Genomic DNA, 24,976 nt, shown 5'->3' with positions numbered 1-24,976 from the left:
CCCATCATGTCAGGCTTCCTGCTCTATGTGGAGTCCGCTTCTCCCTCTGCTCCTCCCTCCCACTCATGCTCTCTCTCTCAAATAAATAAAATCTTTAAAAAAAATCAAGATTGATAAAAGATGATACTCTCCAAGGGCCATGCTTTGGTTTGGAAAAATAGATAAGTGTACACACTGCAGCATCTCACTTTTACTGGAGTTGGCCTCCAAGTTAAAAAAAAAAAAGTGAATTAACAGAGTTGCATGTTTTTAAGACATTAGAGAAAAATTAACATCTCAGTTAGTTTATAACACAAGTGTTTTTAAAAAATATTTTGTTCTACATGTCTTAATAATAAAAGATTTCTCCTTAAAGTAGAAATTCATTATGACCTATTACAGTAAAATCTAATATACTATTTGAATGAATTTGGAAAGACAAATTTTTTTTTAAAGTACTAACCCTACTAAACTACCCTACTTATTGAAAATCCCAGACTTTTTCCTTTTCATTGAACATGTTTATACCTGTCAAGCTGTAATCAACTCCCCATTGTGGTCTGAGGAACTTTTATGAAAAGGTATTTTCCCCATCAATTTTTTTTCACAGTGTACATGTTCTGAGGGCAAAAATCAAATCATGTAGTCATTTCACAAATGTCTATATTAATTGATGAAATAATTTAAGTGTACAAAAAGTTCATTGCTTAATACTTTTTTTTACTCACTACCAGAAGTACTTATAAATTCCAGCAATTATGACATCATAATCCTCAAAAGTCTGGGAACCAAGAGTCCATCCAGGAACTTTTTCTCTGTCCCTTTGAAATATCCTTCATTGATCTCTCCCTGATACCATGACCTGAACAATTTTACATAAAGTAAGAATTTATTAATTATTGTCAGTCTTGTTTTCCTAAAAGAGACAGAATGCTGAGACTAAAGTAACAGACTTCAAACAATGCTGACACAATTATATTTCCTCATTTTTTTCCATGAAGTTTTGCTTCCCCACAGCTAATATGTGGAATATAAGATTGGGACAATGATGGTGGGAAACAATGTTTTAAGAGAGATAAAAAGATAAAACACAATTCTGACACAGCAGAAGGGATGTGAGGTAAGTGGCGTACAAAGGGCCTGGGACCACAAAGCATGGTAAGTAGGAAAAAAGTTAAGAAACTGGAAGCGTGAGGATAATCTATAATGCATAGGATTTGTGTGGACAGCATTCAACTTGACCATAATTCTTTTTCAGTGCTTTGCATCTTCCTCTGCCAGGAAGTTCAAAATGAATCATGCAAAGTGATCAGTATTATTTGTGGTGACTGAAAAAAATATTCAAATGGTAAGATGTGATGTTTTTCTTCCCACTTGACTTTTCTAATCTAATTCTACCTGAATTCAACATTGAAAATATCCTCTAATAATTTCCCAGAAACTCAGTATGTTGTAACTTTATTTCTAAATTTAATTTCTGTATTGAACCATTATCCCAGTCACTATGGATGGTCATCCTCTTGGGGCCTTCATATTGTGGGTTTTTAGGACTATTAACTAAACTAGTTTTAATGTTCTCTATAAGAACATGAGAGTTCATTTAATTTTGGATCATAAAATGAAAACTCTGTATTAGAAAAATTCTTTAAAAAGAACCTTTTCTTTTCAATTTAGGCATATTTGATGACAATTATCTGTTGATGACAATAAAATCCACAATTTGTACAAAACATAATCATCTTTTATTACCTTTGCTGCTTAAAATAGCATTGATATAGACAACTGAAATGATGTCGCAAATATGGCTAAAATAAACATTAGATTGTTCACAAAGTCTTACTGCTTATCCTTCTCGATACAAACTTCCCTTCATAGGTTAGCTCCACATATTTAAAAATAATCAGTTCATTAGGAAACAAGATAGATATGTATACTTTTGATTTATAGTGATATATCTACTAAAATATAATAGCTACTATAACTTTCAATAAAGATGAAGTCCATACACAATAGTATAAACTTTCCAAACAATATGGAAATCATATCCTTGTTTTTGTGTTCTTCCATTTCTCTGCATCTGGACATACATTGACTTTCTAAAATCACTGCAGATTTGTGAATAATGTATGAAATTAAAAAAAAAAAACCTGTTCTTTGCCCACAGAGTATTGTATTGCTTGCTATATACTACATCTATGCAAGACGAACAATAGAGCAGACCAATAACCCTAAGAAATCTCAGCTAAAACCTTTCCAAGTGGAAAGGGAAAATATCACCCAAGATTCTGGAAGTCCCTCAAATAGTTCAAATCCTTTGAATACTCATACATACTAGATAAAACCTTAAACTTCAGAAGATCTGTTCTCCTAAGTAAATCTGTGAGAAGGCTGGAAAAGCAATTAATTAGTTACACTTATTCTAAAGAGATTCACTAACTCCTGGCTACTTCCCCTGTCTTATAGAGCATATTTACAAAGATGAGAAGATTTGTGAAACTTAAACAAAAGGCTCTGTTTTGTTTTTTTGTTTGTTTGTTTGTTTTTGTATTTTCTCTAGTAGTATTTAGGAATTTTGCCCTTCAAGCATTAGGAGTAGAACAAATTGCAATTTGGGTTGAAAATGACAAAAAGGTGGCAGTCAAATGCAAGCACAATGGATGTAAGAATAAGAGTAATGACATATAGTTATATTTTGTTTTTTACATTAAACTCAGATTTTTTCTTTACTTGTCAAGCCTAAACATTACTAGTAGAAAGGTTATGTGAAGGTAACATGCTTAGGACATTTCAGTTTTCCCATAAAATAGACTGAGTGTTAATGGAATTCCATTTACAGTGATGTAGAATAAAATTTTTATTTCTTTCATCTCCTAAATTTTTTTAAAGATTTTTCAAAATTTATTTATTCATGAGAGACACACAGCGAGAGGCAGAGACACAGGCAGAGGGAGAAGCAGGCTCCATGCAGGGAGCCAGATGTAGAACTCAATCCCAGGACCGGGACACACCCTGAGCCAAAGGCAGATACTCAACTGCTGAGCCACTCAGGCATCCCTCATCTCCTAAATTTCAAACTTGATAGCTTCAGGTACAATATATTGAAAAGGATTTAATGTAGATTCAATTTTTTGATAATTGTGAAGTTTTTAACAACCAGTTATCAAGCGCATGTAATATACTGAGTTATGTGCTAGGTGCTAAAAATAAATCATAATCTTTTAATAGTGAAATTCAGTTGTAAGCTTTTTAGTATTTTAACACTTTGTATCATCTATATCTTTAAAAGGGTTGACATTGAGCATAACCTTACAAGGTTTTCTGGAATAGGGGAAAACACTATATTAGGTTCAAGGTCTTATACCTTGTGTTTTGGCATATGCAAAAAATACTTATGAATAATAGAAAAACTTGAATCTCAAGAGTACTATGGATCTTAAGATACCCACTGCCCTTTTCCTTTCTTCTTTTACCTTCTACTCTTCTCATTTTAATGGACACAAGGAAATGAACTACCAGGAGTAAGGTTCAAATTGTAATACACAAGAAAGGTGTGTCCAAAGGTTTCATGAAAATTAAAAGATAGGTATAGGGAGTACGTTCATTTCCAGGTGAGTCTAGCTGCCTTTGGCCACTGAGGCAGCAGATGGGATTTGGCTGAACATTTTACAAATTCTTATCCCTGTTTAGGAAAATACACAATAATATACTCCTGAGTCCATATGAGAGAAATAAGCCCATAATCACAGCCACCAATTAAAACAACTATTCCCTTTTCATTTTGAAAGCAATTAGTTTTTCAGAAATTTTAAGGTTCTTATTACAGTCTGATGAATACCTTGTCAGTTAATGTAGTTCATATTAGAGTGGTCTCATGCACCTGACATATAGGGTCTCAACCATTTTTGCCTGAATTGAGGGTTTGTAAATAAGCAGGTGGTTATGTGAGCTTAACTACCAACATTAGCATGTCCATAAGTTTTTGACATGGAATTGAAACTACCAAGAAAAATTTACTGCTGCATAATAATTGCTTGTCCTAACTTATCCCACATTGCAATATCTAAAGGAAGCCTGCTAAATTCATATTCTCATTTAAAAATCAACTGAAATTGACCTTATCTCCTACTGGCCGGCAGAGATCACCAATAAAGAAATGTGCAGCAGAGCTGATTATATGGTGTAGGAGAAAAGACAAGCAAAAGTGATTGAAATTTCTATAGAGAACATCATCAATGCTTGCTTAGAACAATTTTGCATATAAATAGAGCATAAATGGTCTGTGCTCAATTTGTTCTCTAGTTGTCAAAGAATAATCAAAGATAGACCACAGTGTAATCTTCTGTTTCCAGCTTTCCTAATGCAAACCTAGATCTTATTAATCAATACATGTGTATGTCCATGCCCAAAGCAAAATTTAATTTCCATAAATAAAAAGAAAACAAAGTCCAATTTATGTAACTAATATAGGTATATACTTCATCATAAAATTCACATTTGGTGATGAAAAAAGAAGATACTAAATTAAATAATCTTAAAAATTAATAGTATTTTAGAACTCAATGCAACCTGGCTTCTTTTTTTTTTTTAATTTTTATTTATATATGATAGTCACACAGAGAGAGAGAGAGGCAGAGACACAGGCAGAGGGAGAAGCAGGCTCCATGCACCGGGAGCCCAATGTGGGATTCGATCCTGGGTCTCCAGGATCACACCCTGGGCCAAAGGCAGGCGCCAAACCGCTGCACCACCCAGGGATCCCTGCAACCTGGCTTCTATGCCTTTCTTACCCCAACCCCCTAAACACATTCCTAAAACTATTTTTGCTAAAGTCATCAATGAATTCTTAATAGTTAAACCCAATGGATCCTTTCCAATCCTTATTTTATTGTCTCTCTTGGCTACATCTGATGCTATTTGGCACTTTCTCTTTGAAAAGTTAATACCGAAGGCAGACATTCAACTGCTGAGCCACCCAGAGACACCTAACTCTGGGAAATGAACAAGGGGTAGTGGAAGGGGTGGTGGCCAGGGGGTTGAGGTGACTGGGTGATGGGCACTGAGGGGGGCACTTGGCGGGATGAACATTGGGTGTTATGCTATATGTTGGCAAATTGAACTCCGATAAAAAAAAATTTTAAAAAAGGAAAAAAAAGAAAAGTTAATACCACGATAGCTATTTTTCTCCTCACTCCTTCATAATCAACTTTTTCATGTTCTTTTCCATGTGCTCCAGCTTCCAAGCTAGTCCCATAAATTGGTGGTTTTCAAATTTTGTGGCACATTAAAATCACCTGAATAACTTAAAACATACTATTGCCCAGGCTCTGACTCCATGGATTTGGATTTAATTGGTTGAGAGAGGAACCAGATGTGGCTATTTCTTAGAAATCTCCCAAAGCGATTCTAGTGTGTAGTCAGAGCTGAGAACCAGTACCACAAATGTTTGTTTTCTCCAGGGTTCTCTCTTTTGTTCCCTGCTCTATTTGTTTTCCCCAGATTATCTTTCCCATTCTTGTATTTTTAGCTGTGACCTGAACATTGATCAATTCTCTAAGATTCCTAGTGTTTACCTTGTAGCCATTGCCAAGAGGTAACCAAACTAACACACCTGAGAACACTAAGTGGCTTGCCTAAGGATTATTTGATTTGCTACTTCCTCACCACCTCTTTTCCTCATCTCAGGAAAATCACACATATAGACGCCTGGGTGGCTCAGCAGCTTAGCACCTGCCTTTAACCCAGGGCATGATCCTGGAGTCCAGGGATTGAGTCCCACATCGGGATCCCAGCATGGAGCCTGCTTCTCCCTCTGCCTATGTCACTTTGTGTGTCTCTCATAATAAATAAATCTTTTAAAGAAAAAGAAAATCACACATATACTATGACCTACCCACTCTTGACTTTCACCACTTGCAAACCAGTTAATTCTGAAGGTGACAAATATTTTCTCTCTTTTTTTTTTAAGATTTTTTTTCTACCTCTTTATTCATGAGAGACACAAAGGGAGAGGCAGAGACATAGCCAGAGGGAGAAGCAGGCTTCCTGGGACTCAATCCCCGGACCCTGGGATCACACCCTGAACTGAAGGCAGATACTCAAACACTGAGCCACCCAGGCATCCCAGTGACAAAGATTTTCTGAAGATAGTCTCATCTTTTTTGTCCCCTTCCCATGTCTTCCCCAGCTTCTACCCAGTTAACTCAAGAATAACTTTCTTCAAACCCCAATCTATTCTTTCTTTCTACGATGCCACAAATGTCTTTCATTTTAACTTATGAGAAGACTATTCTCTCTGCATTAGATGACTATGAATCACATATCACACAATAAATGAGAAAGTACTTTAACTTTGTAAAGCACTAGGCATGCTAAAGTATTTTAACTACATCACATAGTATATTATATGCTCAATAAATACAACTGAATTAGGAGGGGAGAAGGCCACATATTTGTAAGTGATACTAGACATATTAATTTATGAATGGCAATTCCATTCAAGATCCCTGTAAGTGTCTAGAGTTTTGTGTCAGAATCTCTAGAAGAAACACAACTTGTCTTTTCACTCTGCTTTTCTTTCCTGCAAGCCTCAACTTTTAAGGTACACAAGATATTCTTCATTTTTTAATCCATTAGTACCTTGCTCTTGACCTCCACTGTTTTACTGAAACTGCTTGGGGAAAGGTCAACTGTCACCTGCTAGTTGAAACCCAGTAGTCTATTTTCAGCCATCATTTTACTTGACTTCCTGCAGAATACAACCCTCCTAACTTTCTCCATTCTGAAATTCTCCCTCCCCTGAGTTTTCCAGGTGTCATTTTTTGCTGATTCTCTTCTTCCCTTTCTAACCATTTCTTTCCCTCAGTATCCTTCTTATTAATTGTTCTATTTTCCTTTTAAATACTGTAATTCCCATATACTCTATTCTTCGCCTATTTACCTTTCACTGGACATATTCTTCCTGAGTAATCCCAGGTTTCTATAACTCTATAGATGCAGATGCCCTCAAATCTGTTCTTTCCAGCCTCAGCCCCTCTTGATTATGTGTCTGTGTGTGTATGTGTAGTTATGTAATCTTTTACTTAAAAACCTCTGCTGACTCTTTGTTGCAATAAACTTTCCATCATTGCCTCTGTACACTTTCCTATTTCTAATGTATGTATTTGCCATTTCCTTTATCTGAAATGTTTATCCCTCCTATTCTCCTACAAGTAAACTACTATTTATCCATCAAAATATAATTCAAATGCCACTTTTATTATGAAAATTTTCTTAAATTCTCTAGGCAGCTAGTTGCTCTTTCAGCATTTTCTACATACATATATCATAGCATTTATATTGTATATACATTTGCCTTCCCCGGGAGGCTGTGAATACTTGAAGCCAACGCCCATACTTTATCCATTTTTCTACTCCAGGGCTCTAGCATGGTTGCCTGGCCCCTAGTATTTGATTAATAAGTGTCATTTGGATGAATGCCACATTTTTGTTTATTTGCTTGCATTATGTCATATTTTTGCTAAATTTCAAATGCACATTAGAATATAATTACTCTACTACAGACAAAATGAGGTTTAGTTGGCTAGTCCAAGAATCTAACACTTGCAAAATAGAAGACTGGGGATCCCCATGGGAAAGAATTCATTCTAAGGGAGAAAGAAGTAAGCAGCTTGGATGAATGACCACCTTGACCTAGTAATAATAACAAACAAACAAACAAACAAACACAAAACTCCAACAGAACTTGGTCATCAAAAGATGAGGATGATACTGAGTGCAACATGGGATCTGTTATAGGGTTGTCTTTGGGCCTTGCAATATGGGACCAAATCCTAGAGAGATTAAGAGGGCTGTAATTTAAAACTGAAAGCTGTTTTTCTAAAAATGTAAGACTTTGAGGCATAAGTATTGCTGCTTGGTATACTGGTGAAGTGCCACACTAAAGGAAGAAAGAGATGTTTCCTCCCACTTTGCCACTGACCACTGTTAAACTCTGGCATCATGAAAGCATGAGAGTGCCTATTGCTATAGCAAACAGCAGGCATGGAAATGCATGGTATTATGGGTGGAGGTAGAACAGTGATAGGTGACTGTGTTTGGGAAACGCCCACTGAGAACTTCTAGAAATATTTCGGAGATCCTTATAGGCATTTGAGGTCCTGAATGTGTATGTGGAGACAACAGCCAGGAAAACTTGGCTTTCGTTATTTACAGGAGGTAGAGAGAGGCCTAGGAAAATGTCGGTTTGCAGTTTTGTTGTAAAGGTATTTCCCTTAATACTTAGTGGGGTTTTTTACCCTCTGTTTTTTTCCCCCGGTTGTTTCTTGTCCTTATCTGTTTTCAAATGGTAAATTAGAGCTTCTCATTTATATTATTATCCTGCTGATCCATAAAACTATGATTGTGTGTCCCCTGAGTTTCTTTTGTTTGTTTGTTTTTTCTTCAAATTTATTTTTTCTTGGTTTCCCTGTGTAGTTCTAAAAGCAAATTACATTTATTCTGTTTCCTGGTTTCATTTCTTCATAATGCTTCTCTTGTATGTTTTTATTTTTTTAATGGTTGGAACTATATACCAAAATCTAGTAATAGCCAAAATACCTAAGTTAGATATCCATTGCTAAGAAGACTTTATATTTACTTGTAGTTGGCAAAGAATGAGGTTAAGTTGGTTGAGAGAGGAGAAACAAGTGCTAAGTATCCATAGCTATTCAGTAATGAAACATATATGGTACTGTGTATTTATATTTTAAGTGTGGTTTTCACTTCTGCAAAGTTTTTTTTACATGTGTTTCTTTTTCTTCCAAAGCTTACCTTTGATTTTATAATGACAAAGTCAGGAATAGTTATGGGTAATTCTTTCCAAAGTAGATTGTAAACATATGGAACATATTACCTTGAGTGCTAAGAAAAGCTGTAATAAACAGGGTCCAGAAAGATTCAGCAAAATTCATAGGTGATAGATCCATACTAGGTTATTAAGGAAAAGTGAGATGGTCTTTTCACTCACCAGACTCCTAGAAAGCATAGTCCACATTCTAGGGATGCATAGCTGAGAGATGAAGGGGTAGGGAAAGTTACTCGAACTCCTGTGCTGCACGAGCACGTTTCCTATCTCATTATAGCACAGATAAAATCACATTGCAATTTTATCAGATGGCTTACATTCATGTTTTCCCAAAAAGTATGTGAGCTCCTTTTTTTAAGATTTTATTTATTTATTCATGAGACACACACACACAGAGAGAGAGAGAGAGAGAGAGAGAGAGAGATAGGCAGAGACATAGGCAGAGGGAGAAGCAGGCTCCATGCAGGGAGCCCGATGTGGGACTCAATCCCAGGACTCCAGGATCATGCCCTGAGTTGAAGGCAGACACTTAACCAGGTGTCCCAATATGTGAGCTCCTTAAGGCAGGTGCCCTGATTGGTGGCACATCCTCAGTACCTAAGCCAGTACATGATACTCAGGAAGCATTGAATAAAACTGTTCAATTGTTGAATGAATACTATCAATCCCTGCAGCCTCACAATCTACTCACTGCTTAGTTCCTGCTTTTTGGCTCCCAGTTCCATCCAAATATTGAAAAGATGCTCTTAAAATGTTGATAGAAAATTCACAAATGGCAAATCATCGATGTTTATCCATTTTGGTTCTACCATAACATATGTCATTGTTGAAAATGCCCATCTTTTCTGCCTTCTTAATACTTCCCTCTTCTTTTGCTTCTAGAATGTTTTGATTATCCTCCCTCCTGCCCAACTACTCCTTTTCTATCTTCTTTGCTAGTTTTAGCCCCTAAGTGAAGGCATTTTCAAAGTTCTGTTTTAAGATCTCTTTTATTTGGATAATCACTCTAATAATCCCTTCCATTTCCACACTATAACCAGAAATCTCACAAACTCAACCATCTTGTGATGAAACTGACACCTATACTTCCAAGAAACTTCTGGAAAGCTTGACTTTAAGCTCTGTTGCCACTTTCAGTTTTACTCTCCTAAAACTTACTTTATCTTTCATTACCACTCCTTTTCCTGATCTTAATAGTTTTTACTCATAACCCAACTGTCTTTCTAGCTACTCAAACTCAGAATCCTATGATTATCTTTGACTCCTGGCTTCCCCTCCTCCTCTTCTTCTAAATTATCTCCTTTCACTAAAATTTGATGGTAGAACCCTAATTCATCACTCATACTCCTGTAGATTAAATGTCTTAATAATATATAACTTTGATCATGTTCCTCCACTGCCTAAGAACTTTCAATATTTCCCCATTGCCTGATGAATTATATGCTAACACCTTAGTCTCTTATTCAAGCACTCTATGATGTGGCATCAATTTATTTTTTTAAATTTATTTAAATTCAATTTAGTTAACATATAATGTATTATTAGTTTCAGGGGTAGAATTTGGTGATTCATCAGTTGCATATAGCACTCACTGCTAATCAATCTACTTTTCCAGAATTATCTCCATACTTCTACACTTTATGCAGCCTACTTTCTTACTAGGTGGACTATTTGTCATGCTCCCAAAATGCTTTGCACTTTCTTACTTCTGTATTTTTCTAATGACATTTCATTTGGCCACTATCCCTACCTGCAATTCCAACTGCTGAAATCCATACTCACCCTTAAAAACCTTTTCTGCCATGTCTTTTTCTGATATATCCAATAAAACATATTTCCTTCCTCTAAGCTCACAATGTAGATTATTAAAAGCTCTTGTATAGTATCTATTATTTTCTGCTTTATTCTGTGATCTTTCTGTACTATTTATCTTTCCCACAAGACATAAGGGTCTTATAACTAAGAAAATCATAATTATTTCTGCATTCTTCCCTCATGTGTAGCATAGTATCTTTCACAGAACAGATGTACAATAAATTAATGAATGTTATGGGGCTCATTTCCTAATCTCTGAGTTTGGTATTAGCAAAGTTTATAATCTGGGTTGATATTCAGCCAGTATGTATTAGTACCACCATAGGGACTACTTATTGCCTCTGTTCATTCTGAATGGTTGAAGACTATGCTATACTAGTTATCAGTATTTTTTTCAATAGCACTCCTTACATAATAGACTCCTTTGAAATGTCTTTTGGGGCCCTTACTTCAAACAACACTCTCAGTATTTGGAATATAGGCAGTATTTGGGAGCTCTGAGTTTCCTAATTTGGTAGATCCTGAGGAGGGGACATAGACTCAGTGTGAAAGTTATATAATTTAGGCAACTAATCATACCATTTACTAACAGTTTGATTTTCTAATGAAGAATATAAATCATCTCATTTTGTTTAAATATGGAAATAAAAACACTGCAATTAAAAGCACAATTGAAAAAAAAAGCACAATTGTAGAGCTCTGTATTTTACATACCATAATTTCCACCTGTAAGCAGTAAGAATGGAGATGGCAAGCAGAGCAGTACATCTTCGATGTTTGTGGCTGACTCTGATTTCAGATTTTTTGGCTATTTGCTCTTATTTTACTTTGCTTGATAAAACTAGCCTTCTTTCTTTATTCATTCATTTTAAAGATATTTATTAATTAATGAGAGACAGGGAGGCAGAGACATAGGCAGAGGGAGAGAGAAGCAGGCTCCTCACAAAGAGCCCAATGTGAGATTTGATCCCAGAACCCCAGGATCATGCCCTGAGCTAAAGACAGACGCTTAACTGCTGAGACACCCAGGCATCCCCAAAATAGCCTTCTTTATAATTTGATTTTTCTGCTTCTATTGCATCATGTTAAAGTAGAGGTTATTGGAAAGTAGTAAGGATGCTAGTGTTGATCAGGGAGAGTATAACAATATAAAGTCAATGGTGCATTGAAAAAGAACCAAAAAAGTACCTAAGAAAGTGAAACAAAAGGAGGCCAGCAGGAAAATATCTAGTTAGAAGAGTTAAAAAAACAAGGAGGAAATCTGGGAAAATTCCCAGTTCTGTTGCTTCCAGAAAGAGGTAAGCAAATAGGGCAGTTTTTGGCAGACTTGTCAACTCTATGCCTGCCTCCCCCTCTCCCTCACTTGAACTCTGATGCTCAAGATGCTTTACCAATAGTTGCTACCATCTGCTTCTAGTTTCTTTTTACCTCTGGACACTTGCATTGGCTGCTGTCACTTGGAATGACTGCCAGAACAACACGGGTTGATATTTTTGACCCTGTGGGTTCATGGATGCACTCCAGCTACAAACCAATGGAAGTTTCAATTGAGAATACTTGGAATCAATACTATAAAATTATGCAGTTTGTGAATCTATTCTTGGTGTTTCACAATTGATACTATATTCCCTTAAGTACCAAGCTCACAGAAACACCATGAGATGATCTCTCTCTTTCTCAGTACAATCTTTCTAGAGTCAGTATGAGATGTGAGCCTAATCAGACAGGGGCCTTAGCAAATGTATTCTAAAAATAAACAGCCTAGAAAGATGATGGCAGTTCTTTTATGGCACAGAATAATATGCTTTTACTTAACAGCTGCTTAACAGAGAACTGAATTGATAGAGAAATTATTTCAGTTTGCTTTTCACTGTTAATACTCTGATAGTTCAAGAAAGAACAGTGAAGGTTTCTATTCTCTTAGGAGTTGGAAGGGGTCTCTGATAGCATGGTAAAACATTCTTATTTTACGGATAAAGACTGAGGGTAGATGAAATGGCTGCTGCATAGTTACAGATTAGTAATGCTCCTAATATTCTGCTACACAGCACTGCAATATGAATACACAAATAGTTTGCTTTTCTTTCCTCCAGTCTTGTACTCTTTTTGTAGGTCATCTCTAATGTCTTCATATCCATCAAAATTTACTCAAATGTAAAAAAGATGAAGATAACTTATATTGTCCTCTGCCATGAATTTCGTCATTGCCAAAAACCTTCCTGGACAACTGTACTGGGCTCCATTTCTTTCACTGGTTTGTTGGAGTACAATGGTTTAAAGAGCTAACCACTTTCTATTTGGCTGATTATATATTAGTTTCCAGTCCAAATACAAAATATGTGTTGAATTATAGACAAATATCCTTAATCCGAGTAGAATTTACATATTTACTACTAACTTTCCTTTTTTCATTTACTTCTCCATATTGCTCCATAGCCATGAAGAGGACTTTTAAAATCAATACCTAATTTCTTCCTCTTCACGTAAGATATAAACTAAAAATATCGAAATTTCCTTATAGGAGGTGGATAGCTCAGCTACCCGGATTATTCTGAGAGGAACCATTATTTACCACAGCCACAGGGTACAAACAGAGAACTATTTTTTTTTTTTTTTTATTTACTCAGGAGAGACAGAGAGAGAGAGAGGGAGAGACAGAGAGAGAGAGGCAGAGACCCAGGCAGAGGGAGAAACAGGCTCCATGCAGGGAGCTGGAGGTGGGACTGGATGCCGGGTCTCCAGGATCGGATCATGCCCTGGACTGAAGGTGGCGCTAAACCGCTGAGCCACCGGGGCTGCCCAAACAGACAACTTTCTAATATGACTGTGCCTCTCCTCTCTTTATTAACATGGAGAATGGAGAATGGATTGTACTACAAAGCCAAAATGACCTCTCGAAAGAAGCATTATTTCAGTCTCCTTACCTGTAAATAGCTAATGTGACATCCCTAGGGCCAATTACTTTTAACGCTTTATTAATATTTATGGCTTTAAACCATGTTCCACCCAAACTACATGTGCATAAAACAATTAAAATATTTAATATTAAACACAGCAGGAGTCCTTATTTCTGAACTTTTTTGGCAACGCCTACAGTTATTTGAGGATACCTTTACCAAATTGAAAATTGTGATCACATAGACATAGATGCCTGTTGAGACTTAACACATGAATTAAAATCGACTATTAAAAAAATTCATGGAGAATCGAATGTTTTTTGGGGGTGTTATTTGTCTATGAACATTCACATTTTATAATACCATGTAAGGTGGAACGAGTTTTACCTGAATTCCTTGGAATCCGCTTTCTGCGGTCTCGGAACGCTGCACCTGATTGTAGGGCTTCTAGAAGATTATCCATCACACCAGTCTCATCACCCTCTGGAGGGAGCGAGAAATCAGAATTAATCTTGGAGCAATTAAAGTTAAACTACAGAAAAATAAAGGTAAAAACTTCTGTCAGATTTACATAATATCCCTAAATTAAAGACATATATCTGTTTAAACATAATGAACCCTGTCAGTTTCTGGTACCACAGGCTACTTTGCTTATTATGCAGCATTAAGCAAAATTCATGCCAATCCCACTGTTCTTTCTATTTAAGGGCCTTGTCTTTTGTATTACTGATGACATGCTCAGTATACAAATAAACAGTAGCTGATGAACTACTTAACTTTCCAGTTAAGATTCTTATAAGATATTCCTAAACAAGAAACCAATGACCTAGCTTAATGCAATCAATGTGCAGGGCATGATTTGAGGAAGTATAGTTACACAAGGTTAAATACTGATTGTATTAATATCTTCAGCATTCAACCATCATCTGTGATGATCTGAAAAGACACTATTTGCAAAAACACATTTGCATTCAATTCCTACCTAATCCATATCCTTTACCCATTTCAAAATGCTGACATTATAGAAGGAGCAGGTGACAACATCATTTGAAAGGCCACATTTTACATTTGAGAGACATTAGCCAGAGTCTCATCATCCCTTTTGGAATGCTGTTGTGTTTCTAATTTTTCCTATGGGAAGGAACTATTAAGATTCCAAGAGCAGAGTATTCAAAAGATGTACATAGAAATTCCTAATGCAAATGCATTTAAAACATTTTAAACTACTCTTATTTTTTACAATTCTGGCCATCAAAAACACTTTCAAGATTTGTTAGAACATTTGTTTCAAGGTATTTACTGCCAGAAACCCTACTACACTGTGGGTAATCCACAGCAAACTGAGAATGAGAACCATCTTCTCATCTGGCCTAGCTGATGATAAAAAAGGACCCTAACTAAGTAGTTAATTTGAGTCGTAGCTAAATGTGTGGGTCTTGGGTAGAAGACATTTGCAGGCAGAGGGGTTAAGAGAAGAAGAAGGCAGGAGGGAAGGAGAAGAAACTTTCTGATGCTGTTCTAAAGTTACATTTAAATCCTACTTTGCTTAAAGAATAACTAGGGGGTATCAAATCACACACAAGAAAAATATTCTCCTACAGGGCAAGAACAAGCTAAAACCTCTTTTGATTTTGCCCTTTATTTGACTTGAGATTTCTTCAATGTTACATCAATCATTTTTTCTTTTAAAATGAATTCTCCGGAGGACAAACATTATATGGTCTCATTCATTTGAGGAATATAAAAAATAGTGAAAGGGTTTAAAGGGGAAAGGAGAGAAAATGAGTGGGAAATATCAGAGAGGGTGACAGAACATGAGAGACACCTAACTCTGGGAAACGAACAAAGGGTAGTGGAAAGGGAGGTTGGGGTGACTGGGTGACGGGCCCTGAGGGGTACACTTGATGGGATTAGCACTGGGTGTTATGCTATATGTTGGCAAATTGAACTCCAATAAAAAATAATTTAAAAAATTTTTAAAAAATAAAGCTGTCTTCAAAAAATTAAAAAAAATAATAAAAAAATAAATTAAAGGGGTGATATCTGGCACACAGCAAGTGCTCAATAAAATAAATAGACAAACAAACAAACAAATAATAAAATGGATTCTCTAGAACATGATATTAAATAAAAAACAAAAGGAAGCACAGAGGTTCTCAGGTCCAAAATTTGGCAAAAAAAAAAAAAGGGACAAATAAAAGTGGAACCCCAATTGATGAGGGAACAGGGCTAGCTGCACAAAGCACAGCTGATACCCCACAAGCCACCCCCACCCAGGGTGGGATATGTGTGACATTCTTCAGTAAGTTTCCAATTGTCTTAATGTTAATGCCTTGCTAGAGGGAAAATCAATCTTTAAGCACTGAAAAGCCTTCAGTGTCTTATAGGTCCTCCTTAGTATGTGAAAAAAAAAAATCTCCCTTTTGATCTTTTGAAATCTCCCTTTTTGCTTACTTCCCTCAACTCTGCAAGTATATAGTCAGCCACCCCTCACAGGCTGTGGGCAGCAGCTCTTCCTGTCCACCGGCCCTGTCCCCATGCTTTAATAAAACCACCATTTTGCACCAAAGACGTCTCAAAAATTCTTTCTTGGTCATCAGCTCCGGACCTCACCTATATTTCAAAACCTCATCACAATGACTAACCAGGAATGTGGGATTATGTACATTTAGGAATATTAAAGCTGAAGACAAATCTGAATGATCACCTGCCCTCTACAATAGAAAGAAAAGAGGAACTGAAAATAGTTTGGCATGGCTATAATGTACAGGGAGAATTAAATTTTATGCAGTAAGCACTTTACATTTGTTTTATCTTTTAATCCAACAACACATTGTATAGGTATTATCTCTGTTTTTCAGCTGGTGATACTGAAATTTAAAATTTAAGCATCTTGATCCAGATCACACAGCTGGCATGTGGAGGGGGCCAGCTATGAGTCCAGGTCAATCTGACACCTGGACCAGCCCTCTTTGCCTGCAGCTAGCAGAAGACAAAATTGACTAGGCATATGGTGACCAGATGATAAAAGATCATAATTCTGATATGAGTTTGAGCACTATCCCCCCCTTTTTTTTTTTTTTAAGATTTTTCTTGTTTATTCATGAGAGACGCAGAGAGAGAGGCAGAGACACAGGCAGAGGGGGAAGCAGGCTCCATGTGGGGAACCCAAAGTGGGACTCGATCCTGGGACTCCAGGATCACACCCCCGGCCGAAGGCAGGCGCTAAACCACTGACCCACCCGAGGTCCCCGAGCACTATCCCTTAAGTCATAACTCTACAATAGATACATAATGCAGGCCAAAAATGTGAGCTGCATAAATAATTTTAAACTTTCTAGTAGCCACATTTTTAAAAAATTAAAAACAGATGAAATTTATTTTCATATATTAAGTAAATGTTTAACTCACGATATAAAAAATTTTTTTTAGTCTTTTTTTTTCTCAAATTAAGTCTCAGAAATCTAGCATGTTTTTAATTTAGCACAATTCACTTCAGATTAGCTTCATTTCAAGTGCTCATTACCTGTATGTGCATGGTTACTGTATTGGGAAATACAGCTACAAGCAATGGCAAGTGACTTGATCAGACTTTCCTTTTAGAAAGACTTGTTGGACAGCACTGTGGAGAATGACTCAGATTCCTGAGGACACCAATTTTTAATAGGCAGTCAGGAGAAGTAGAATTACATATAAAACCTGAAAGGAATTTTTAGTGATATAGAAATACAGCCAGAAGAGAACCATGGTATAACTGAATTTCATGCATCCTTATAAAAATAGTCATTACAGGGACTATGTAGAAAAATAAATATATGTGTAAAAGTGAAAAAAGACTATGAAACATTATATATTTATGATTTTACATAAATAATATGCAAGTATTAAATTTTAATACATTAAAGAAATTATGGGCAGCCCGGGTGGCTCAGCGGTTTAGCGCCGCCTTAGGCCCAGGGTGTGATCCTGGAGACCCAGGATCGAGTCCCAAGTCAGGCTCCCTGCATGGAGCCTGCTTCTCCCTCTGCCTGTGTCTCTGCCTCTCCCTCTCTCTGTGACTCTCAAGACTAAATAAAATAAAATTTAAAAAAAAAGAAAAAAATTACATTAAAGAAATTATAACATAATGACATGGATGCCATTTCATTAAAATTCTTGAATGTCATTATATTATGCATATACTAAAAATGGAACAAATACAATATATAGGAATTAAAAATGAATTCCTTTGCTTAATTAATGGCTGCCATCTGCCAGCACTTATCAAAATATTATGTTAGACCACTTTTTCTAAACCGTTTTTTTCCCACAAGTTTCCCCTTCCCCCTGAGGATCCTTTTCAGACATTTTTTTCCTAATCCCCCCACCATTAAAATTTAATGCAATAGATGTACTGCATATCCATTCATATAGTGTGGTCTTTTGGAGGGCCACAAACAATTGTAATATCTAAGATTCTTCTCTGCCCACCTCCCTAAGAACCAATATTCATCCCCTTGAGGGATGATACTGACCCTGCTGAGAACGTATGTACTAGATGGTTCTGTTAAAAAAGAAAGGCCAGGTCTTTGTAAATATCACTGATGTATTAAAAGAAAGAAATATAGGTTTCAGTTCACCATTACTTTATCATTTGCTCCATAACTTTTCAAGAGTGGAGAGATTTTCATAAAATATCTAACCTGAAAGGATGAAGGTTTTTATAAATATATCTTAGAATTATTTTATATTTCAGTTATTCCTAAAACAAAATGGAAGGCAACATGATCATTTGAAAGATAGGTTTCATTTTAAATGAATTTAAGTGAAATTTGTTATGTGATTGAATTGTGTGAGACTGACAATTCACTTAGAATTTGCAAGTTCATAGAACCATTAATTCTTATTTAGATGTGATTTGTAATGAGTTGCTGTTATTATTTTCTATTTTTTGATCTATGAGGTCAAACTCAGGGGAAAAAATGTCTTTTTTTCCTTGAAAAGGAAAATAGTTTTATTGAATTGCATAGAAAACTGTTTTCTCACATCTTACAAAACTTATTTTACTGAGTGAAAGAAAATGGAGGAAAAAATTGGTAATTTTTTTTAAGGCCTTAAATGATAATATATGGGCATGTCTGGGAAGTAACAATTCAGAGGCAACTTTCTAATATTTCATCCTGAAATTAGATCAGAGACAGTATTAAGGAGGTAGGCTGGTTACATGCAGTCCACTGGGGCTCTGTGTGAGCTACGTACCTTTGGGTAAAATGAAAGGCATGTGTTGTACCTTCTATTTCATGCTTCCAACAGTGTTGGTCATTCAATAGATATCGTATGCCTGCTGATCTCAATTTTCATTATCAACATTTATCTGTGCTGTGTTGACTTACTTTCCCCCAGAAGAGTTTGGAGATGCCATAGATTAAAATTAGCACTAGGTAACTATCTCTGGTATACCTTTGTGCAAGATTATTCCCCAATGGCTAGCACAAACTTATTTAGAGGTAATTCTCTGTGGGTTCCTCACATTTCTGTGTACTTTGTGACCACAAGCATTGATAACCTTTCTTCTGGATTATCTTTTCAAGACTGTTTTTATAGTGAACAGCCTTGAAAGACATAGTGCCTCCCTTCAGAGCAGAGGGTAAGTCTGTTTGTTTTGAAGATAGATTATATTTTCCTACAGGGTGAATGCCAGGCAGTTTGCTTTCATTTCATTATAAAAGATTTGGGTTCACTAAAATTGGAGTCATCAGCAGTAACACAAAACCCACCAATGGCATAGCATCTACCTCAGCTCACCTTGGCAATGCCCTGGGGGATCTGGAAGGCAAGGGAAAACAGTATGAACATGAAGCTCACATTGCTGGCTGTACTGTGAATAACAGAGTTCTTTGTCTCTGACCCAGGAATCTTGTTTCTTTTTTATTTTTAAAAAATATTTTATTTATTTATTCATGAGACAGACAGAGAGAGAGAGAGAGGCAGAGACACAGACAGGGAGAGAAGCAGGCTCCATGAAGGGAGCTCGATGTAGAACTTGATCCTGGGACTCCAGGATCATGCCCTAAGCCGAAGGCAGGCGCTCAACCACTAAGCCACCCAGGTGGCTCAAAAATGACTAAACTAAAGCCAATACTATGAAAATTATTTTTTAAAATCCAAACAACCTGGGCATAATGGCCTTAATTCACTGTTATAGCCTCCTTGAATTCTCAATTGTATAATTAAAGCTTTCTAGAAAAGCTGAGCTGCTCAAAAGTTAAAGAAGTTATCAAAAACCAATCAGTATAAAGTTATCCAAAAGAAGGAAAAAGCTTCTTACTGAGGGTAGGACACTACCATGTGAGATAATACTTACATAGATTATATAATTCTTAAAAATAAAACTATGGTCTCTGTTGGCTAGAAGAGTTGGGGAAGACTCCTAAGAATTAGGACTTAAGCCTCTGAAAATATTACATTAAAAATATTGCATAATGACTGGGAGGAAGACACTAAAATCTAGATTTATTAACTCCTAGAATACACATACGTGCTCACTTGCTTGCTCTCTCTTTGTGTATAAATTTACAAATAGTGTAATGTATAGATTTTATGCATACAATTTGATGAATTTTGACAAGTACCTAGAGCCATGTAAGCACCACCACAAGCAAGGTATTGAAACTTTCCATCACCCCCAGAAAGTTCCTCTTGCCTCCACCACTCCAAGGCAATGTTTGCTCTGATTTTTATCATCATATATTTGCTTTACCTGTCCATATCATATGATTTTAAGAGGGTAAAATGTGTCAAGGTTGTTTTGAGTAAGTATAGCTACCTATATGCAAATCAAATATGCATGGTCTGCATGATAAACCGTAGGGAGAGAACATAGTTGAAAGGTATGGGAGTTGTAGTTGGATAGTTAGATTAGAGTGAATTTCTAAACGGCTTTGGATATCAAAGTAAGAAATTTGAACATGCTTCAAGGGACACTATAAAGCCAGAAAGATAGTGACATGAGAAAGGTAACATTTAAAGTCAGCCTTATAGTAGTACACAAAATGGACCAGAGTGGGAGAGAAGTCAGTTATACAAGAATATAATTTAACTTGCAGTGATAAATATTACTCTGCATATAACCCTGGGCAAAATTTTGGCATTGTTGGTGAAAGACTAAATAGAAAAGTAAAATTGGTTTGTGAGCAAGCTCATGACCAGTAGTAAATGGAAGTTGGCAGTATAAGAAGGCAGTGATAAGTAGAGTAAAAGAAAAATCAATTAGATTCAATCTTTTTAACACTACCCTTTTTGGTCCAGATTAAGACCATACTGCAAGATGCATGGATTTATAGATGGCACAAAATTAGAAGACTGTTCACCTATCAAAAGAGGGAAACAACATTCTTTCTCTGGGATCTAAGAAACTAGCTCTTATAATTCAACAAAGTAGTAGGTAATAGACTAAGTAAAAGGCAAATACAATATGGTGAAAATAACACAATGTGCTGCAGGACCATAATATCTATCTGTAAGAGTAATGCTATATATGAGTCAGAAATAAAAGAAGTCAAACCATTTGGCAAAAACCTGGCCAACGTGTATTGCAGTCTACAGACATCTAGAAAGCCTATACCTGATGGAAGGTTTTTGTTAGTTTGTAGTTGGGAAGTTTTTGTTAGTTTATAGTTTAATTGTGAGCGAAAAATAGAGAAAAGGGTGACTTGGAAAATCAACAGATGGTAACTAGGATAATAGTCTGTGAAGTTATTTATGGCAATGAAAGTAAGAAAATCAAGATACCATTCCAAAGAGATTACAAGAGGGCATATATAGAATGTATAAAGTTTTAGGGACGCCTGGGTGACTCAGCAGTTGAACGTCTGCCTTCAACTCAGGGTGTGATCCCAGGATCCAGGATTGAGTACCACATTGGGCTCTCTTCAAGGAGCCTACTTCTCCCTCTGCCTGTGTCTCTGTGTCTCTCTTTCTGTGTCTCCCATGAATAAATACATAAATCTTTTTAAAAATGTATTAAGTTTTAAAGAAAATAATGAAAGTGGATGTTCCTGTTGAAAAAGAAGAAAACTTTTACAAGGGAAAAAAGGACACAGGAGCTCAGAAGAAACTACCAGAAACCACAGGATGAGCTAGGAGCAGTACAGTAATTACATTACATGGCACTTGAAAATTTGTAAAACAAAACATAAAAATGTTATGCTCCTAGGTTTAGGACTAGCACAGTGTTACCTACCAAAATGCAAAATCAATCTCAGAGCACTTAAAGTTAAAACTAAAGGGAAAATGTTGGTTAGAGAGTTCATTCATTCTGTTATCTCATCTCCTTTTCAGAACAGGTAATTAACAGTTTCCTATAGTGAGGTAAATCATCAGATCCTGGGTAAACTTCCTTTTGAATGCTGCTCTTCTTTAACATTATGGTTAATGTTTTAGGTATATTTTGTCATGAGATAAATATTGTATTAGGGATCATAAGATAAATGGATATTTTGCTCCAAAGTGATGAATGGTGAAGGATGAGGTGATTTCTCCCAAGTATCTACATGGTAGGTGCTACCTAATTTTGTCAGGTTAACTCAGTTGGTAAGTTAACTTTCCCTGATACATTTGTATCTTAAAGAGAGCTTGTTAACACAAATAAATGGAACTCTAATGGTAGTTATAGTGAAGAAACTTTTTTGTCCAGGGACACATTTTTGGCAGTTTGCCTATAATAAGACACCTTGATAGTAAATGGTCATTGAGAAATAATGTTTATGCATATTCATTTTTTTTAGTTACGTGTATGCTAGAAGATTGGGAGAAGAAAATTACATATTGTAAAAATAAACACTCAATGAACCAGAAAACCATTGTTGCCTCTGGTGAAATATCTCACATTCAATATTTTAAATAATTAATATTTCAAAGGAACTTTTGAAAATACTGTGTGTATCTTATCAGAATCAATCATTTACTAAGGGCATGGAACACTTGTAAAGAGAAAATTATGCAAAAACAGACTTGGAAGAAGAAGCAATTTAAGTCAATTCAAAACCATCCACCAAAGGAAATCTAATCTACTTCCCAAAAAGACAAAAGATGTTTTTGGAAGTAGGACTATTAATAATATATGTGATTTATTGAGAACTTCCCATATGTTAGGCCTGTGTTAATGGATTTAAGTTGAATCCCCACAACAGCCTATTTTCCAGGTAAAGAAATTGAGGCATATTTAGGAGAAGTAACTCATTCAAGATCACATAGTTGGGAGGTGAGAAAACCAGCATTAGAATCTGGAAAGTATGAAAAATTTTTTTTAAAAGAACCTGGAGTTTGTGTTTCTGGAGAAGGTATTGGCAAACTATAGCCCGCGTGGTCAAGTCGAGTCTACCACCACCTGTTTTTGAACAGTCCACATGCTAACAGTGGTTTTCACATTTTAATGTTTTATTTTATTTATTTATTTTTTATTCATGAGAGAGAGAGAGAGAGAGGCAGAGACACAGGCAGAAGGAGAAGCAGGCTCCATGCATGGAGCCCAACGTGGGACTTGATCCTGGGACTCCAGGATCATACCTTGAGCTGGAGGCAGACGCTCAACCACTGAGCCACCGGTGTCCCTGTTGTTTTTTTTTTAACCCCCCCCCCCCAAAAAAAATTGTGCTACATGAAAATTTCACAAATTTCATATTTTAATCTATAACTTTTATTGGATGACAACCATTCTCATTCATTATGTATTGTCTATGGTTACTTTCTTGCTTCAACAGTAGAGCTGAGTAGTTATGACACAGACATTTTGGCCTGTGAGGCCTAAAATACTTATTATCTGGCCCTTTACAAAAAAATTTGCTGACCCTTGCTCTTGAATATGCATAGTCAGTATCAACATCATGCTGGTATAGGTACCTGTGGAGTTCACAAATAGCCTCTGAGATACGGAAGGACCTTGGCAACTTCCATATCAAGTAAAACAAAAACTCATCATGGATGGGAGGTAGGAAGGAACATTAAGCAGTCAATGTTAGCCTTCTTGAAATTGAGATACCTCCATTTAGAGGGCCAAAGCCAAGAATGAGACAGGATAATGAAATAACAATTATGCATACACTTCTAGGTGGATTTACATTTAAGAGTCATTAAAGTATAGTTTCAAAAGAACAATTACAAAAAGAGAGGGTTTTTTTTCGAAGGTCATTGGGAGACTTGATTTCCAAGTGTTAATTTCCTGTATGACAACTAACCTCTGACTGGCATGGAGTATTTTTGGCTTCTTTATGGAAGACCTGGCTCCTTATCTATAGACTTCAACTAGACTGCCATATCAGTATACAGTACTGTACAATAAGCCTAACCATCTTTATAAGAAATACAAGTATATGACTAGTGGTAGAGAGCAGAGGGAGAGAAATAGTTTTACCTTCCAGAGCATTATCATGAGGCCAAATGTATACTTGTATCTTCCTTAGTGCCTAGCACACATAAAAGGTAAGTGCGGGATGAAAGTGACTTTTCAAGAATAGCCCTCATGAAAGTACAGTCAGGCTGTTTAACAAATGTCATAAACCATGGTAATAATGGCAGCCCATCATGGAGTATAAAAATGTTATACAGGGTGTTATATGCAACTGATGAAACACCAAATTCTACCTCTGAAACTAATAAAAACTGTTGTAAATGAGGAAGCAGGTACTCTTAATTACCGATGCTGGGAGTATAGGAAACAGGTTGACAATTCATCAGTTACTAGCCCAACTTTTGGATCTGGTGTTCTTTCTGTGCTTATTAGATTCTATAGAGAGTCAACTCTCCAGCCAGAAAGGCAGTAACAACTTCATTCTACTTTGTGTGGAGGAATGTAACTATTGCTTATCTATTTTTAAAGTACAAGGAGTTTCATCTTGTGTATTTGGGTGTGTTTCTTTGACCACATATTTTTGAATGGTCAGAGAGTACACATTGTTGCAAACCAATTTGTTATTACAACTACTCCTTTCAAATTGAGGAGCATATCATATTGTTTTTTTTTAACTTGATGGTATTTTATAGTTTTCCTTTTTTAAAAAAACAAAAGCAGTTTGCAAAAAAGCACGTATAACCAACTGGTTCATTGTGCAGTCTCAATTTAGTAAAGGTAAACACATAAAATTGTTTTTTGCTTTTTCTACTACTGCTCCTAGACATGCAATGTCAAATCTCCCTTTCATGTCTCTTAATGACATTTTGGCAAGATTCCATAATGTTCTGATTGTAGTTTAAACAGTAATGTTATATTTGCTTCAAGGTGTTTCCTTACTTCATGGCCAGTTACTCTTTTGGGCCCAGGTACCTAAAGGGGAGAATGGTAGTATAATCTGCTACCCTACTCACTCACCACCATACTCCACTCTCATGGAGTAATTAGATCTGTTAGTGGGTGGAGCAAGGAGAAAGGAATAGGAAAAGAGGGAATTTCTGTCATTTAACTGGCTAT

The 24,976-nt window shown here is 36.1% G+C and overlaps 1 protein-coding gene and 1 long non-coding RNA gene across 6 annotated transcripts in view; one reads left to right on the top strand and one right to left on the bottom strand.

Annotated features, from left to right (window-relative positions):
- The window catches only part of DIAPH2 (diaphanous related formin 2), a 1,049,860-nt gene that overhangs the window by 160,244 nt on the left and 864,640 nt on the right, over positions 1-24,976 (bottom strand). For all 3 annotated transcript variants that reach the window (XM_038587833.1, XM_038587834.1, XM_038587835.1), the window contains one exon: positions 13,921-14,016. In XM_038587833.1, the coding sequence (XP_038443761.1) occupies positions 13,921-14,016 (96 nt within the window). The remainder of the gene's footprint in view (positions 1-13,920; positions 14,017-24,976) is intronic.
- LOC119868463 lies at positions 760-22,342 on the top strand. 3 transcript variants are annotated; one of them, XR_005386384.1, is made up of 4 exons: positions 760-860; positions 981-1,099; positions 1,238-1,327; positions 22,299-22,342. It is a non-coding gene; the product is annotated as an uncharacterized LOC119868463 (long non-coding RNA). The 3 variants fall into 3 exon arrangements; XR_005386382.1 differs by lacking the exon at positions 22,299-22,342 and adding an exon at positions 12,749-13,978; XR_005386383.1 differs by lacking the exon at positions 22,299-22,342 and adding an exon at positions 4,588-4,642.

Source organism: Canis lupus, chromosome X, assembly GCF_011100685.1.
Source record: "Canis lupus familiaris isolate Mischka breed German Shepherd chromosome X, alternate assembly UU_Cfam_GSD_1.0, whole genome shotgun sequence".
Classification (NCBI taxonomy): Eukaryota; Metazoa; Chordata; class Mammalia; order Carnivora; family Canidae; genus Canis; species Canis lupus.
The sequence above is the reverse complement of the archived record's forward strand: the minus strand, read 5'-3'. Positions and strand labels throughout refer to the sequence as shown.